At 37.8% G+C, this 16,437-nt stretch overlaps 1 protein-coding gene across 8 annotated transcripts in view; it reads right to left on the bottom strand.

Moving 5' to 3' along the window:
- The window catches only part of rasal2 (RAS protein activator like 2), an 81,045-nt gene that overhangs the window by 23,735 nt on the left and 40,873 nt on the right, over positions 1-16,437 (bottom strand). For 4 of the 8 annotated variants that reach the window (XM_058746548.1, XM_058746555.1, XM_058746539.1 and 1 more), the window contains one exon: positions 574-683. In XM_058746548.1, coding sequence (XP_058602531.1) covers positions 574-683 — 110 coding nt within the window. Of the gene's footprint in view, positions 1-573; positions 684-5,517; positions 5,997-11,409; positions 11,577-16,437 lie in introns of those variants that run through there. The other 4 variants (XM_058746593.1, XM_058746563.1, XM_058746571.1 and 1 more) reach the window with 4 other exon arrangements.

The raw sequence follows: 16,437 nt of genomic DNA, 5'->3' as shown, positions 1-16,437 counted from the left end.
GCCATATTGGTCTGGAACAACACAAGGGTGAGTACATGGCGGCAATTTTCATTTTTGGGTAAACCATCCCTTTATATTTTTGTCAGAAGCTCAGCTGTCTCCACAATAGCATAGTTGTTCCAGTCACTTTTTCCAGAATTTAGCAGTGCAGCATTACAAAACTTCACATCATTTTTAATAAAACACTGAATTGTGAATGGAACTTTACAGCCGAGCAAGTTGAGACAAAAATCAAATGCTCTCCTGAACAGTCATGAACTTTTAGCATTGCTGAGTCTGATTCATTCCTGTGATTCAGCTCATTCAAACAGTTTCTGAAATGAACTGAAAAATAATACTAACACACAAAAAAAAAAATAAAAAAATACTGGATAAAGATTACACTGGTCAGTAAGCAAAACAGCAAAGTAAGCTCTAATAGCCCACAAAAAAGCCATTCAGGGGCCTAAAAATGAAATAATAGCTGAAGGACAGAGTGCTGGCATTGCAGACTGTGAGAAGTAATTGAGGCCGGAGAGATGTGATGATGAATTGGTATAATGCTGATATGAGTGCTTTGCTCAATGAACTCACAGGCACTTTGAAGGGTGAGGAGTTGGGGCCATCCATGGAAATGTTCTTCTCTGAGCTGCCCAGCCCCGATATGCTCCTCCGCCTGGGAGAGCGCTCCGCAGACGCTTCCGCTGTGAGAGAAGAGAGGAAAGCAGGGATTAGATCAGAGGAAGTCTTCAGAGAGACTGGGAGGATGTCTTTAAATGTTTTAATAGGCACAATAATGATCAAAGAACTACAGATATTTAAAGCATTGAGTTGGAAACCTGTAACACAGGGGTAGTCGACTGTGGAAAACTTCCCAGAAGAAGTTTGGCGTTATTGCTGAATTACTGATTCTGCAGACACAGGAATCTTTTTTAAGTGGAATCAACATTTGTGCCAAACATAATTACTACTACTACTACTACTACTAAGGTGGCTATACTAATTTAGAAATTATGGCTGACACATAATCAATAATTATGTAATTATGTTATAGCTTAGGTCTATATCATGAATACTTAAAGGCCAATCAGAACTCAACAGTGCAGTGGTGAATGTTCAACTGCATGGCAATTAAAGTGCCCCTATTATGCATTTTTGAAAATTACCTTTCATGCAGTGTAACACAGCTCTAAGTGAATGAAAACATCCTACAAAGTTTTAAATCTAAAAGTGCACCGTGTATAAAGTTATTGTCTTTCAAAAGAAAGAGTCGACTGTTTCAAGGTGACGTCAACATGAAACATTAGCATATTTATTCCCGCCCACTTGTTGCTCACGCAGTCCCGGGAAAACTTGAACCTCCCCTCCCTCAAACACCGTAGCGGATTCCTGTGGAGAACATGCTGTGCTCTGCACTGTGAGGGTAAATCCATTACGGTATGTCGAAAAACTCCCAACTCATTTTCTCCTCCAACTTCAAAATCATCCTACATCGCTGCAGAAGCACCGACCCAGTGTTTACAAAGTGAACGTTCAAGGAGAGTCAAACACGCTTTACAAAACAAAAAAAACAAAAAAGGTAAAACAGCGAATTTTGAAGTTGGAGAAAAGTGAGACCGTACACAGACAAAGTACGCATGCGCCTCGCAGAGCTAGACAAGACGAGCATTTGTGGTTAAAGTATATAAACTTTTTTTTTAAAGAAAATTAACGATGGTTTCGCTAGATAAATTGTGACTGATAAATTCTTTGCGACTGAAGAAAGGGAGACATGAACATCTTGAATGACATGGGTGAGTAAATTATCAGGAAAGTTTTATTCTGAAAGTGAAGTAATTCTTTTAAAAACTGTTGCTGTCATGTACTCTGTACTGTAGCATGCAAGATACGTATTTAGTTGTGTGTGTTGTGCTCACTCCGCGCAGCTTGTAGGTCTGTCGTTATTACTTGGAGTTCTGATAAAAAATACGTTGGTGTACAAACTGCAGTGCTTTATCAATACATTTCTGCATTGGGCTAACGCATATATACCATGGCTGCTTGGGTAGACCAAATCACAACAGACTGGGTTATCACCGCAGATTGGCATCACGCAAAAGAGGGGTTTGGGAAAATGAATCGTTGTGCCAACCATTTGGGAGTCGTGAGCAAAAAAGGAAAAATAAATGCATATTTTAAGACAATGAAAGTGTTGTTTGACGTTGCATGCATGTCAACCTGTTGTTGGGGACTCCCAAAACCAAAATATGAACTTTTCATAACCCATAATAGGGGCACTTTAAGTAGTTCTATGTCAGTATAGTCGCATATTACATTTTGTCTGTATTTATAGTTTCTATTTATATATCATACATTAAAAGGTGCACTAAGCAATTTTTGAAAAACGCTTTTGACCGCAGTGTCGGACCATGTCCCAAAACACACTTGCAGCCAATCAGCAGTAAGGGGTGTGTCTTGTAATGATACAGCGCACAATTTGAGTGTACAGGACAGATATTAGCAGTTCGACTATAGATAGAGAGAACTGGAAGATAAGAAAAAAAATAAAATACAAAAAAAATTGAAAAAAGGAGGAAAATATTGGAACAACAAAACATTAAAAAGAAGGGTTACGATCAGGCAAGAGGTAGGACCCGCAAAAATATTGGAGCAGCTTTCCAGCGGTGGAGAGAACTCAAGGAGCGGGAAGGGCTTGAATCGGATGCCGAGGTTGCGTTGTTTCTTTTTGATAGGCGAGTAACATTGATTTTGCACTGTTTCACACAAATTATCTGTGTTATTGGCTTTTGTTTAAATATGCTTGTGTGTCATCTTTGCTTGTTTCCACGATCGTCGTTATGCCAGGGTTGTGTACGTACGTGTGGCGCAGAGATATCAAAATAGGGGCGAGGTCCTATTGGGCTATGAGCGTGTTCGTTTTGGTGCTTTCAAATATCAACATTGTTTGGCAAAAATCACTTTTGCACCTTTAAGGTAATAATATATAAGCAAGTTTGGGGTCAGTAACATTTTGGAAAAAATAAAAAAAATATTCGGACATTTTCAGATAAATGCTTTTTTCAAATAAACTTTCTATTCATCATAGATGAACACTGAAAAAATTATCACAGTTTACACAAAAATATGAAGCAGTGCAACTTTCAACATTGATAAAAAAAAGAATGTTTCCTGAGCACCAAATCAGCATATCAGAATGATTTGCAAAGGATCATGTGACACCGAAGACTGGAGTGATGGCTACTGAAAATTCGGTTTTGTCATCATAGGAATAAATTACTTTTTAAAATATATTAAAATACTAAACAATTAGGTTTAAATTGTAATGACATGTAGCCTTAGTGAACAAGAGATTTCTTTTAAGTATCAATACAAAATCTTATAGACCCAAACTATTTTTAATAAAAAATATCTGAAAATAAGATTAAGGATGCACAAGAACATTATTTTATGAGCATCCCTAATAATGATGTTTTAAAGACAGGTGTGTCTTCCTTTGCTTCCACATTTCAAAACTGCCCCTGCACCCATGATTGATCCTCTTGACCAGTCTTAAATGTAGTCTGGGGTCTAATAAAGTCACCTGCCCTCTGTAAATCTATCTCTCCCTTAATGGTGTCCAGTGGGTCGCAAGCAGAGAGCTCGCGTCTTGCTAAAGTGCCAGTCAGACAGGTTTAAAAGAGTGAATTAACCCAAAGCTTTCAGTAAGTCCTCTTAATAAAGCACTCATGATCGCTCACTCTACCTGCCACCACCAGACTTCCAGATGGACGTTCTGTGGCTCTCATATAAAGCCACTCTCAGAAGCTAAGTGTAATATTACTCATTTTCCTTTCATAGCCAAGTTTATTTTTAATTTCCTCAGACTGATTTATTCTACATTTGCAGGGAGCCCCGCAGCCGATGTGTGTCAAGGATGGAGCAGGACGTAACCTACATCCGCACAACCTCCCAGAGATCCACCCCTCGGGCCGTCCTCCTCACTGAAGTGTAGATCACCCCATAATGAGTTAATTCACCCAGAGAAATAAAAACCCAGTCCATCACTGAGCACGAAGTGCTGCAGAACTCCCGCCTCTCAGCGTCTGCACTGAATCAAGAAACACTGTTGAAATTGACCCAGGGGTCTTTGGCCAAGACGCTGCTTCTGGTTTCAGCTTGCAGGCCTCAGTGGATCCATACAATAGAGATTGTGCCTGGTCCGTTGGAGAGCTGCCCACTGCTGCTCAAGATCAAACCCTCGGCTCACAATAAAGAGCTTAAAGACGTAGTTCACCCAAAAATTCCAAACTTGTCTGACTTACTTTCTAGCGTATGATACTGTTTTTATCCAAACAATGAAAGACAATGGGGTCCAGGACAACACCAGACCCCTTTTAACTTTCATTCTACAGAATATTTCTCAATGTATCTGTTTTACAAATGCAAGAAAGTTAATGTAAATGTTTGGAACAAAATTAGGGTGAAGAAATCTGCAAGAACTTATATTTTTAGATAAGCTATTGATTTAATATCTCATATACACACACCAAATCTCTCATCAAATAAACGGGATGTTATAATGTCTCTTAAATTACGCATCAGTCACGCTCGCATTTGGCCACTCTCCAGAGGACCATTGATTAACGCCTAAATTTAGCAGTTCAACCGGTTTTGCAGCCCAGGAGTGGCCCAGTCAAGTTCTGTGCAGTCCATCCGACTTCTAAGACCTCAAGATGCGAAAAATACATCTGTTTTTTAAAATACACTCTTAAAAATTAAGGTTCTTGATTGGCATTGATGGTTTCATGATGGTTCCCTTTTTGTCACGGCACAAAATGTTATTTATAACAAACATTAAAAAAGCCTCTTCAGTTTATTAAAATACTCTTCAAGCTAAGAAACAAATGATTCTTTTTAAAAACTCTTCACAAAGTTTCTTTGGGGAACAAAAATGGTTCTTCTACTGCATCGCTACCAAAGTCATTCACATTACATTCGTGCTTTACAAGAACAGCAACTTCACGTTTTCTCCTCCACAGCCGGGCTCTGTAGACTGCCTGTTGTATCATCGAGCTCCTTGGATCAAACTCTTCCATGCATCACTCACACTCTCCGTGAAGTTGCTGCTTGTGCGAGGGCTCTGCAGTGCTGAACTTGACGAATTGCAGTGATCCCTATGACTAAGCACAGCGGTACTTATATTACAATCTTGAAGCTAGCAACACGAGATCACGGGTTCAATTTCCTGGGAATGCATGTTGGGATAAAACATACAGCTTGAATGCACTTTACATCACTTTGGAGAAAAGCTAAATGCATAAATGTGAGTAAATGTAAACCAAGGGAAGCAAAACACCACCTCGTTTCGCCTCTGAACATGCACGGACAACTTATCAAACAGGAAATGACCTGTAACAGCATATTCAACTCAACTTCAATCATTATAGATTTTTTAATGACCCTCCAAGTCTGAGAGCAAGACGATAACTTAATTTATTAAAGTTAATCTAATAAAACGCAGCTGAGAATGAGGAAAAGAGAGAGGGAGAGGAAAGATACCTCTATCGCAGCTGTTGCCCATCACCTGCTGAATAAATGGTGCTGGTCACCATTGGATTGGCTGAAGAGTGACCATCGTCCTCGTCCAATGAGCTTGAGCGCTTTCCCTTTAATTGTCCATCACTCTGAGAGAGATTCCGCCGCACTGATAAACTGCAGCCTCTTCATTGTCCTGCCGTGGCTTGCTGCCACATCGTACAGTCTTCCTCTCTCTCCAGCGCTCTCCCTCAAAGACTGAAACGTCCTCTGCTAAACCTCTCTCTCCCGTCTCAGTCCATCCTCTTCTCTATCCGTATCTCTGGGCAGCAATCCTAGTCCTCACTTTATCAGCCTCTTCCCTTTCTCTTTTTTGGCGCAACAGCGGAAGAGATTTTACCGCATTTACTCAATCAATCGTTGTAACCTCACTCCTCTGTTCCTCTCAGCAGAACTGCAAGCACTTCCCATCCCTCTCTCTCTCCTTCTCTCTTCGTTCGCTCGTTCTCCCCCCCCCCTCCTCAGCGCATCTGGCTCCGTCTGCCTGCTGCAGCCTTGCACATTAGCAAAAACGAAGAGGCGCTCTTTGCCTCGAGACTTTTGTTTTCGTACTTCATGTGGGACATGGCTCTGGAGGCTTGTGCTGCGCGTGTGACTGCGTGTCATTTGTGAGAGGTGTGTTTTAGAGGGCGATTAAGAATGGAGAAGTAAAAGAATAGAGAGGAAACACAAGTGTGTATCAGATTACACTGTAAGGTCAAAGCGTGTTAGAGCTGTTAGCTGGACGTGACCTACTGAAAGAAGACAGAATCGAATGTAGACTGAACTGAAGGAGTATGGTGCACAACTTTATGTGCTATATTTAGCATGACCTTCAAAATCCTTATTAAATCTAATAAAGCATTATCAGATGCTATCAGAAAACTGGGATCAGAAAATGACGCAAGACAGACTCAAACTTAGACTGCCCACATTAGTCAACTCAAGGTGTTGGAGTGTGTGTACTAAAGGCCACAGCTGCAATATAAAGTAATAAAGTTAATTAACATTAGCTTGCCAAATTAAATAAACAACTTAGAAGCAAGCACTGATGACTTATCAAATGTACAAATTAGTGGTTTAAATGCACCATACTGCAATAAGTGTTGTTGAATAAATGACCTTGTAATGTTCTCTTTGTCATCACCTTTTGGGATTGTTAGATCATAGATGCTAAAAGGTTGACAAATAAATAATAAAATAGTATTTTATTTTATTATTATTTTGAAAGACTTTTCTTATGATTACCAAGGCTGCATTTATTTAAATCAATAATACTATAAAAAACCAGTACTATTGTGAAATATTATTCGAATTTAAAACACCTCTTTTCTATTTTAATATATTTTCAAATGTAATTTACTTTGGTGATGGCAAAGCTGAATTTTCAGCAGCCATTACTCCAGTCTTCAGTGTTACATTATCATTCTAATATGCTAATTTGGTGTTTCTTTGATGAATAAAAAGTTTAAAATAACAGTATTTACTGTTTTTATCAGTATTTATCTTACTCTCTCCAAATTGTTTAACTTTATAAGTGCAAATGAAAAAAATCAATAAAATAAAGCAGTTAAAAATAGTTAGTTGCTGTTAGTTTGACAGACCTAAAAATACATTCTGCTAATTCTTTTTTGTTTTTATTTTTTACTTGGGCCAGTAAGCAACCACCCATAACAACCTACCAATGAATAAAATATAGTTTTCAAAAAATGTAACAAATATTTAAAAATAAAAATTAACGTATCGATAGTTTAAAAAGAAGCTACAACAAAAATTTCCACTGTTTACCAAAGCAAATAGAGACTACCTCAGGACAACAGGCTGTTTGAATCTTTGTACACTGAGTCAGCTAAAAAAAAAAAAAAAAAAAAAAAAAAACACAAACAAAACAAAACATGCATGAAACAAAGGCAGCGTGGACAAACCAGCTATTCTCAGTGTCAACACTTTGATTTAGTTCCCTTAAATCACAGCTATTACATCACACCTAGAATTATTCCTGTCTCTCTCCCTCTGCAGCTCTCAGCCCATCCATCACCTCACTATATGCAGCCCAAGGTCAGACTGTCCCTGACTGTCCTCTGTCCCTTGGCGTCAGAGTCATCAGGTCTCCCTGTCAGTCCCTCAGTGAGGCCAGCACAGCACAGCGTAGTGTCTCCTCTCTCCTACCCTCCAGGCTGTGAATGCCCCTGAAAATCCACTTACTGCATTGATTTGGCCCAGCCCTTCCTCGGATCAATACAGCGCTGGAGATAACAGGGGTTAAAATCAACACTGCAAGACCTGAAACAGGGACCCAGGCTGTAGTTAGAAGTGATGCGGGTGCTCTGGTGTTGGTGGATAGGAGGGCGGGGGATGGGCGAGAAAGGGTGGTCCCTAGTTAGAGCAACACCACCGCTTTTATTGCCTTCTGAGATAAGCAATCAATCTGTGGTAAAATGCCATTTGGAGGGTGTAAATGAATCAATACGGATTTGCTTAAAAAGAGTGAAAAAGATTTTGCCACAATGCTTTATCCAGAGCCAAAATGCCTGCAACATTAAGCATAACTGGACTTACATTACCAATCATTCTCTGCATGGATGAGAAGACTGTTATTAAATGTATTGATGTATGGATGCATTGTAGGAGTCACAATTCACTGAAAAACTAGATTTTTACATTTTCTGTGCTTGCCTATGCAAAACTCTAAGCTAAGGATGGCTGGGTCCCTCCTCCACTGCAAGTCTACGAGATTTTGGTTTTATTGTCCATTAACAGTTTTATTGTTCATCAACCACTGAAGCAATGAAAATCATAGGAAAACAGGGCAACTTTACTTTCCAACGTTCACAGGCCTCAAATAAAAAAATTAATTAGTGCAATTAATAAATTTCAAAGGCTGCAGTTAAATTAAACAAAATATATATACATGCTGCACGTTTCCCTTCGCAGCATGTCAGTGCCTTGTTCATGGTAAATGCTGATCCACACAAACTCCATGAATCTCCTCGAGTTTAGGTTGATTTAATGTGCTTTTAGGAACACAACATGTGCCATCTATCATCAACTATTATTATTATTATTATATTTAAAAACTCTGAACTTTACAGCATAAGATTACAAAGTTAATATTTTTAATTTGTTTTGCATCTAGTATTTTTTATTTCAATATTTTTATATTTATACAATTATTATTAATAGTAGTTTAGTAGAATTTTATATCCATATGGACATAAATCACAAAATTCTGGCCAACTTGTGTGGCCCTACAATTTGTTTTTGTTTGTTTGTTTTTTTAATTCGCAATTGCAATTTAATATAGAACCGCCATCATGCATGCTTGTTGTTGAGCACTACCCAAGTATGAGCCTTGCCAAGCTTTACTCATTATCCCAACATGACCCTGAGAACAAGACCTTAAAGAAACCCACAATTTTATCAATACTGCATGCCTGAACAGTATGGAATACATGAAAAGCCTACTTGTCAGGCCTCTCCACACCGTCACAGTAAAGATGATGATACCTGATATGAAATGTGCAGGCCGGGTATTAATTATTCATATTTAGTGGAACAGCAGGGGCATCAGTGAAGCTGAGCAAAGCTCCACACTTCCACCACACGCAACTGCAGCATTTCTCTGCATCATAATGCTCAGAGATGGTAAGCTATGGGAAAATCCCGCATGAAAGCCACTGCAAAACACAGTGGGGTTTTAGTAGGTTAGAGAAAACGCTGTGACCGGACAGGATTTACTCAGAAACACTTATCCACGGCCTGTTATCTCAAAGATTTTTTCTTTTCAGTCAGATACCCAAAAGCATTTTATGAGGGGTTATATTTCTTTTTATTGCTGGGTTCATTATACTTCAAACTTCTATTCGTGGTGCTAAACCACAATAACAGATTGATGGCGCTACAGAACACTTTCAGAAGCGTTTGCTGACTAAGACAGCAATTTCTCTCTTGCCTTGTCTTGCCATTTTGGTTCAGGTTGGTGCACCTTCTTAAATAAATACCACCACACTTGAGAATGTGAAACAAGTGCAAACAGAAGCACAATAGTGTATTTATTCTCTTCCTTCCCTCACGACAAGACTTCTGTCACTATTTACTTTTTCGTCTCTCTGTTTTTGTGTGATTCCAAATGTCTGGAATGCAGTGATGTCACAACACCAAGCTGTGAAACTGGAGACTCGCAAGATGTCTTTTCCTAGCTTACACTGAGCAGACAGGTGTGGTGCACTACATTAAGATCCTTGCAACTCACAGACCTTGCATTGTTTTAGTTTTATGACGCCTCAGAATCTAAAGGTCAAACAGGTTTGGTCAAAAACGCCGGAAACCCACAGACAGGTATTTCAAGTTTAACATTAGGTATTAAAAGTGTACTGAGGTTCATATGAGGGGGGGGTCATACAATGTACTTACACACTTCCTTTCCACTTACATATGAAACACTTACACCTACATGCACAGTAGAGCAATTGTATGTGACGACTGTCATTGTAGAAGATGCTATTTCAAGGTATTCAGAGTCACAAAGCAAGTTTCAGGCTCGACAGTGTAAAAATCCTGTCAGATGGGGGCAGGGCAATGGACAACAAAGATCGAATGACGCCAAGCAGTTTACATCCAAACAAACTTTTCCGTGACAAATCAGCCTAGGACTCTCAAATCCCAAGGGAGTTTGAGTGATATTTATAATTGAAAGCTCATGTGTTTTCCTTTTGGCATGCAAAACTATTGGAAGGTCTCTTGAAAGCAATCTGTGCATTTTCATAGTTTATTCGTAATCTTATTCATGTTCTCTGTAATCTAGGATTTCCATACATATAAATAATAAAATCTGTGTAAAGATGGAAAATAAAATAGGATTATCTTATTAATTATTAACAGATTAATTCAAAATGGAAGCATCCCTCTCCCTTTTAATACATGAGCATAATAGGATAGATGACATTAAAAGGGCAAATAAATAAATAACAGCAGTGGACGCCAGGAGGGGTGACCGTTAATGAAGGATAGGGGGGCAGGCAAGCGGAAGAATCAATGCTTTCTTCTACTTAATGTTAAAGGCACGATGACAACGAGCCATTGTTAATCTAAATTAGGCTTTAATTAAACCGGACAAAGGAAAACGTCCACGGACCACTTTTAAAACCAGAGCCCTGAAAAATGAGGAATGGGAATCCTTCCGAATCTGGTTCCATGAACGATTCTTTTAGTACTTCAAATTTCATTCATTTATCTTTATAAAACACCATTGATTAAAAGTACCACGAGCTTTAAGTACAACGCAAACAGCAACAATTCTTGGTTTAAAACACGACAGTATAAATAATAGCACGCGTTTGTATGCCACTTTATTTAGTAACCTCTCCGAATGATTCATTTAGTGTGTCGTATTTTGAATCACTAAAAAGAACTGACTCAAAAGAGTCATTTACTCGGGAATCGGACTACTTCGGTTGGGCTGTGCTTTAGGAGTCGGTTCTTTATAGTAGTGAATCAAAGAGTCATTCTTTGGGGAATCGGACTACACTAGTCACGCTGTATGTTTCAAACACCAGATTCAGAGTATTTTTTATTTTTTTTAATACGGCGTTTCGTCCGAAACGGCGGGAAACACAAGTTTAGGAAACGTATATGTCATGAAAATAAAAAAACAGTTTTTCGATTAAGAATCGTAAACAGAACCGTAAAGCAGTTTCAACTTCAGACAACTGTTGACTACGCACTACATCACCATATGGCTGCATTAGTATAACAACACTATAATAATACTGCTTAGTAGTAGACTAGAGTCCCAAATTTGTACGTATCACGTAAAATCAATTCAAACTGCCGTGTGGCTCCACAACCGTTGAATATGAAGTGATGCGAAAAACGTACCTATAAATTCCATGGTTGATATCGATCCCGCAATCATTAATAGTCACATCCCTCCGCGAAAACAAAACGAAACGACCCCAGAGAGCAGATGATTTGAGCCGAGCCGGTGTTTAGTGAATGAAGTCTCTCACACCCCTTCACGCAGTAGATGCACTGAGGAATGCAGTAAAGCCTGAGCCCGATCCAGTCAGTCTCAGTCAAACCCACTCCGCTTTTCGCTCTGTTAGTCTATTGTGGCTCTCCTCTCCAAGGATCCTTTCATTTACAGACGACTGCACACTGTCCATCTTCAGACATTACATTACCAGGAAATGTTTTTAACCAATAAATCAAACAGATTGACAAGCTAAATCCCTTGTTTTGAAGGTATTTCACCCAAAATGAAAGTTCAGTCATTTACAATTATGTTGTTCTGCCAAAGAAAAAGCCAAATAGGCTTCGAATATGATGGTTCCCAGAAGAAGAAAAAAAAAAAAGGAAGAAAGAAACAAAACTATGGCTTTAATGCAAAGGTGCCAATGATTCAATATAGCACAGATCCTGATAATATACAGAACAGAAATATAAAAATATGGCTTCACTATTATATTTCACTCATTGTGTAACACTGAAGAAAGACATTCACCTGTTACATGCGTGAGAAAGAACAGGAAACCCTCACTGCTGCAGAACAATATAGTGGAATGAATAGGGGAAGTGAGGCAGCTGGATGAACAACTCAATTTATTTTTCTGAGCATTAGCATTGTGTTGAATGCCATTTCATACCATAGTTTTATTAAAGATAAATCATTAAAAAGAATGGAAGTCACGAGAAAGTAAAATACTGTAACTATGTTTACATTTTCTGAATGAAACATCGGCAGTTGCAATACAGAAAAAGAATACAGTAGGATTTAAGCTTTGTTTCGGTGTAAACAAAGTTTGGTTGCAGTGTGAAAATGCTATTAGATCTTCTGGGACCCGCCGTTTAAATCAATTAAGTAAAGCTTATTTTCCCACTTAAAATGGGTTGAAGCTACATATAACAGCAGCTCACACTGTGAAATGTATCATAGCAACAAGTCTGGCAAGGAAATATTAGCAATTTCAATCTCCCAGCATGCCAAAGTCACACAATATGGTCACTGCCGAATGACACCATGCTGACTGTTTTAGATCAAATGTTGCAATCTTCAGGTATTTGATCTGCAGTTTTCCTCCAATCCTTAAAATGTCGAGCGATAGAAATACTGCAACATTGCAAAAAAATTAAATATGAGACACTGTAGATTCTGAATGTTGCAGAAATGCATACTTAACAGTCAACAATTTTTAATGTTATTCACAAAACCAAGCCAATTCAGTAAATCATAGCTGGACTAAACTTTATAGAGTGCAAGATGGTTGCTCTGAGAGGAACAAACTAAAGCTTCTGTCTTCTAGCGCACTGAAAAAGCTTTTATAGAGGTCAAAGCAACTGCACTGCAAGCCTATAACTATGTATTTGGAGTTACTTTAAAGGGAAGTCTGTGAGGTGGAGGAATATTACAGGATGACAGAGGAAAGCTCTGAGATGAACATATCAGAATTTCAGCCTTCTAAACTTGCTATAGGAAAGCGTCAAGACTGTTAAATCATACTGTATATCGCTGTATAGGCAACAACATGGTGAAATTTTGTAACCCTAAAAGCCCAGCATTGCAATTTTGCAGTTTTACATTTCTCTAAAATTCACCCCAAAACATCATATGCATAAACCTCATACATTTTTGGAAACAGTGGCTTCCTAAAAACATATTTAAGGAGAAAAATCCAAAATGCAACATCAGATGACGGTCTCAAGATGACAGAAAAAGGAGCCAGAAAAAAAGACCAGTTGCAGTACAAAAATTACAATGATTTTCATCTAAAATTCAAGATGCAGAGAGACTGAAAATTACACTGCAGCATCCAAAAGGCCAAAGCAAACAAGTAGAATTATGTGCATCTATAATGCACTGAGAAAATTGTAGGAAAGAGCTGATAATAATACTCAATGGCCATCCAGATAGATCTGATGCATATAGCCTCGAACTTTGCTCCTTCCAACGAGCATAACAACAATATTCTGCTATCAACAGACTAGCAGCGGTTTTTCTTGCCCTAAATACGCCAGGAAGTTCTTTTGATCTGCCTCGCCCACCACGTAAAATGTGAATTTCTTAGGATGGCATGCCCCATGACACTGCTCAATGAACTATTTTCATTCTTCTTTTTTTTAAATTGTTTCAATAAAACACTAAAATGTGTTGCACAAAGACCTCAGGGGAAAAACACAGACTTGGGGACCAATATTAGTGGATTCTGTAAAGCAGAGTCCTCTTCCTTGCCTCAACATGTATAAATAGCAAAATCAATTGGACATATTCTTTAGTGCAACAATAGAATGAGATGCATTTCATCTACCAAAATAGATCTCCATTATTCCATTTTAGTCTCGATTAAATGCTTCATTACTACTAGCAAAGAGGTTAAAGAGTACGTTGCCATTTCAAATATTGCATTTATTAGGGACAGTTAACCTAAAAATGAAAATTGCCATCATTTACTCATACTCATTTAGTTCCAAATGTGTATGACTTACGTTTTCTGTGGAAAACAAAAGACGACATTTTTAAAAAAAAATTTAAAAACTCCCAAAGGGTTTAATGTTATTTTTGACTTCTTTCATTGTATGGACAAAAACAACTGAAACATTCTTAAAAATATCTTATTTTGTGTTCAGCAAAAGAATCTGATCTTTAAAACCAGATTTTGTGTGGAAGGAACATCCACAATTCAAACCTAATTGCAAGTACATAAATAGCTCAGTTTGCTATGTGAGAGAAGTCAGAACCTCATTGTCTTGACAACCGTGAGAAAGACGGAGCTGGAGCTTCAATAAGTGATACATCTCTCCTCATTGCAACAACAGAAAAAATATATATGTATGATTCACAGATCGAAACCATACAAACTGAAAACCACATATGATCTCACTAAATTTTTGGTTGCTGTGAATCTAACAGCCTCTAGAGACTCAACCTGTTCTGAATGGCCATAGAAATCCTGGACTCTCCCTCACCACCCTGGCTGCGGAGTGTCTCATTGTCAAACAGAGCGAACATTAACATATAAATAACCCTCTTCTCTCGCTCTCTGAATCCGTGGCGGTGCAGCTTAGGAGGGTCTGGAGAATGAATGACTCTCTTAGTCACAGAGATTTGTGCATTTCTCTGACCGCTGCCTTTAGCAACCGGCCCACTGGGTCAGTGTCCGCACCCCCGCACGTACTAGCACTGAATGCGAGACCAGTCAGAGGGCAGCTTCAGTTATTGCCCCCTAGGCCTGGGAGCGAACGAAACGCTGTCTAGAGAGAAAGAGAGAGAGAAAACTAACAAAGTAACAACAGTGAGTTTTGTTCTGCAAAATTACATTCCTCTATACTCCTCCTTGCACAAGCTTGCCCGGCCCACAGGGGTCGCAGGATCAAACGTACCCAAACATAATGAATCATTATGAGAAAAAGGTGCGGATATGGAGAGGTGAATCAGATGATTAACCTGTTTTCAGAACAACTTGAACTTTGAAAATTCTGGATAGGGAGCGTCCAGGGAGAGTCAGTTTACATGAAAGGGATAGTTTACCCAAAAATGAACATAATGTCATCATTAACATATCTTCTTGCCATTAAAGGCTTGTTTGACTTACTTCTGTTGAACACAAAATAAGAAATTTTGAAAAATATCCTTTTTTGTTCATATAATGACATTCGTTGGGGTCCAGTGTTGTTTTGGACACCATTGACTTTCATTATATAAACAAAAGCAGACAAAACATTCTTTAAAATATCTTATTTTGTATTTCACAGAAGCCTGTCAAGTTATACAAGTTTGTAACAACATGAGAGTGAATAATTATGAAAAAAGCAAGACTAAACAGTCTCATGTTGTAATAATGAGGGCGGTGTGTATATATGCGAATAATTATGCATTTGATACTGTTGTACAACTGATCTTTGTTTTGTGAAATATTCTGCAGTTTTTAGCATGCATATTTTCGCCCCCAATCTGGTGTTTTTCAAAGCCCAGCCTGCGGTGTTGCGGTTAAATCCACTGCTTTGTTATCCTGATCCTCTGTGCTTGTGGCAGTGGATTCAGGAGTAATGGCTCCGATGTTACAAATGCACCTTACTGATGTGATTTTGTTCATGATTCACCTCATGCTCTGCCTGCTACCGCACAAATCCGTATGCTATAAGCTGCAGTGTGAGCGTGCTTGCTTAACAACATCTTAAAGCTACAGTAAATGCTAAAAGAGTGCCATTTGATCCCGTGGTATAAGCTTCATCTTTGAAACCCTATAGACAGAGTAAAAAAGCTTCTGTCAGAAGTAACTAGAGGTCCTGCTACTGTTTGAATTCACAATTCGACACCTTTTGAACAATGATATTTCCAATTGTTCATGATTGGATAAATATGATAATACTAAAAAAAAAAAAAGAAACTGCAAAAGAGAAGTTTCTAGTGGATAAAAAAAAAAATAAATAAAAAAAATAAATAAATAAAAATAAAAAAAATAAACTGATATATAAAGAATATATAAGTCATGGCTTAAAGCTTAAGCTTACAATTAGTTTGATTGTATGTCTGATAACTGATAAATATCTGATATTAAATCTCTACACTATTTTTGTACATCAAAAATTTAAAATTATATATTTTTTAATTCTACAGTGAATAATGGTCACAATATTAATTGAAAATCTAAAGAAATTAATTTGCTAACAATTATATTTAACAGTATTATTATTATTATTACATTTTTAATAGCTTCAACTGATAATGATTTTGATACATGGCTGATATTAAAAGTCTACATTATTTTTGCATCACAAATATAAAAAAACAGAATATTTTTACATGATATTAGTAATTAAAAACATGAAAAAATTTTTATTTGATATAAATTACTTTTAACTATTTAACACATTATTAATGTTATTAAATGTTATGGCTAAATTAAAAAT

This window comes from Onychostoma macrolepis, chromosome 02 (assembly GCF_012432095.1).
Source record: "Onychostoma macrolepis isolate SWU-2019 chromosome 02, ASM1243209v1, whole genome shotgun sequence".
NCBI lineage: Eukaryota > Metazoa > Chordata > Actinopteri > Cypriniformes > Cyprinidae > Onychostoma > Onychostoma macrolepis.
This window is presented reverse-complemented; position numbering and strand designations above follow the sequence as displayed.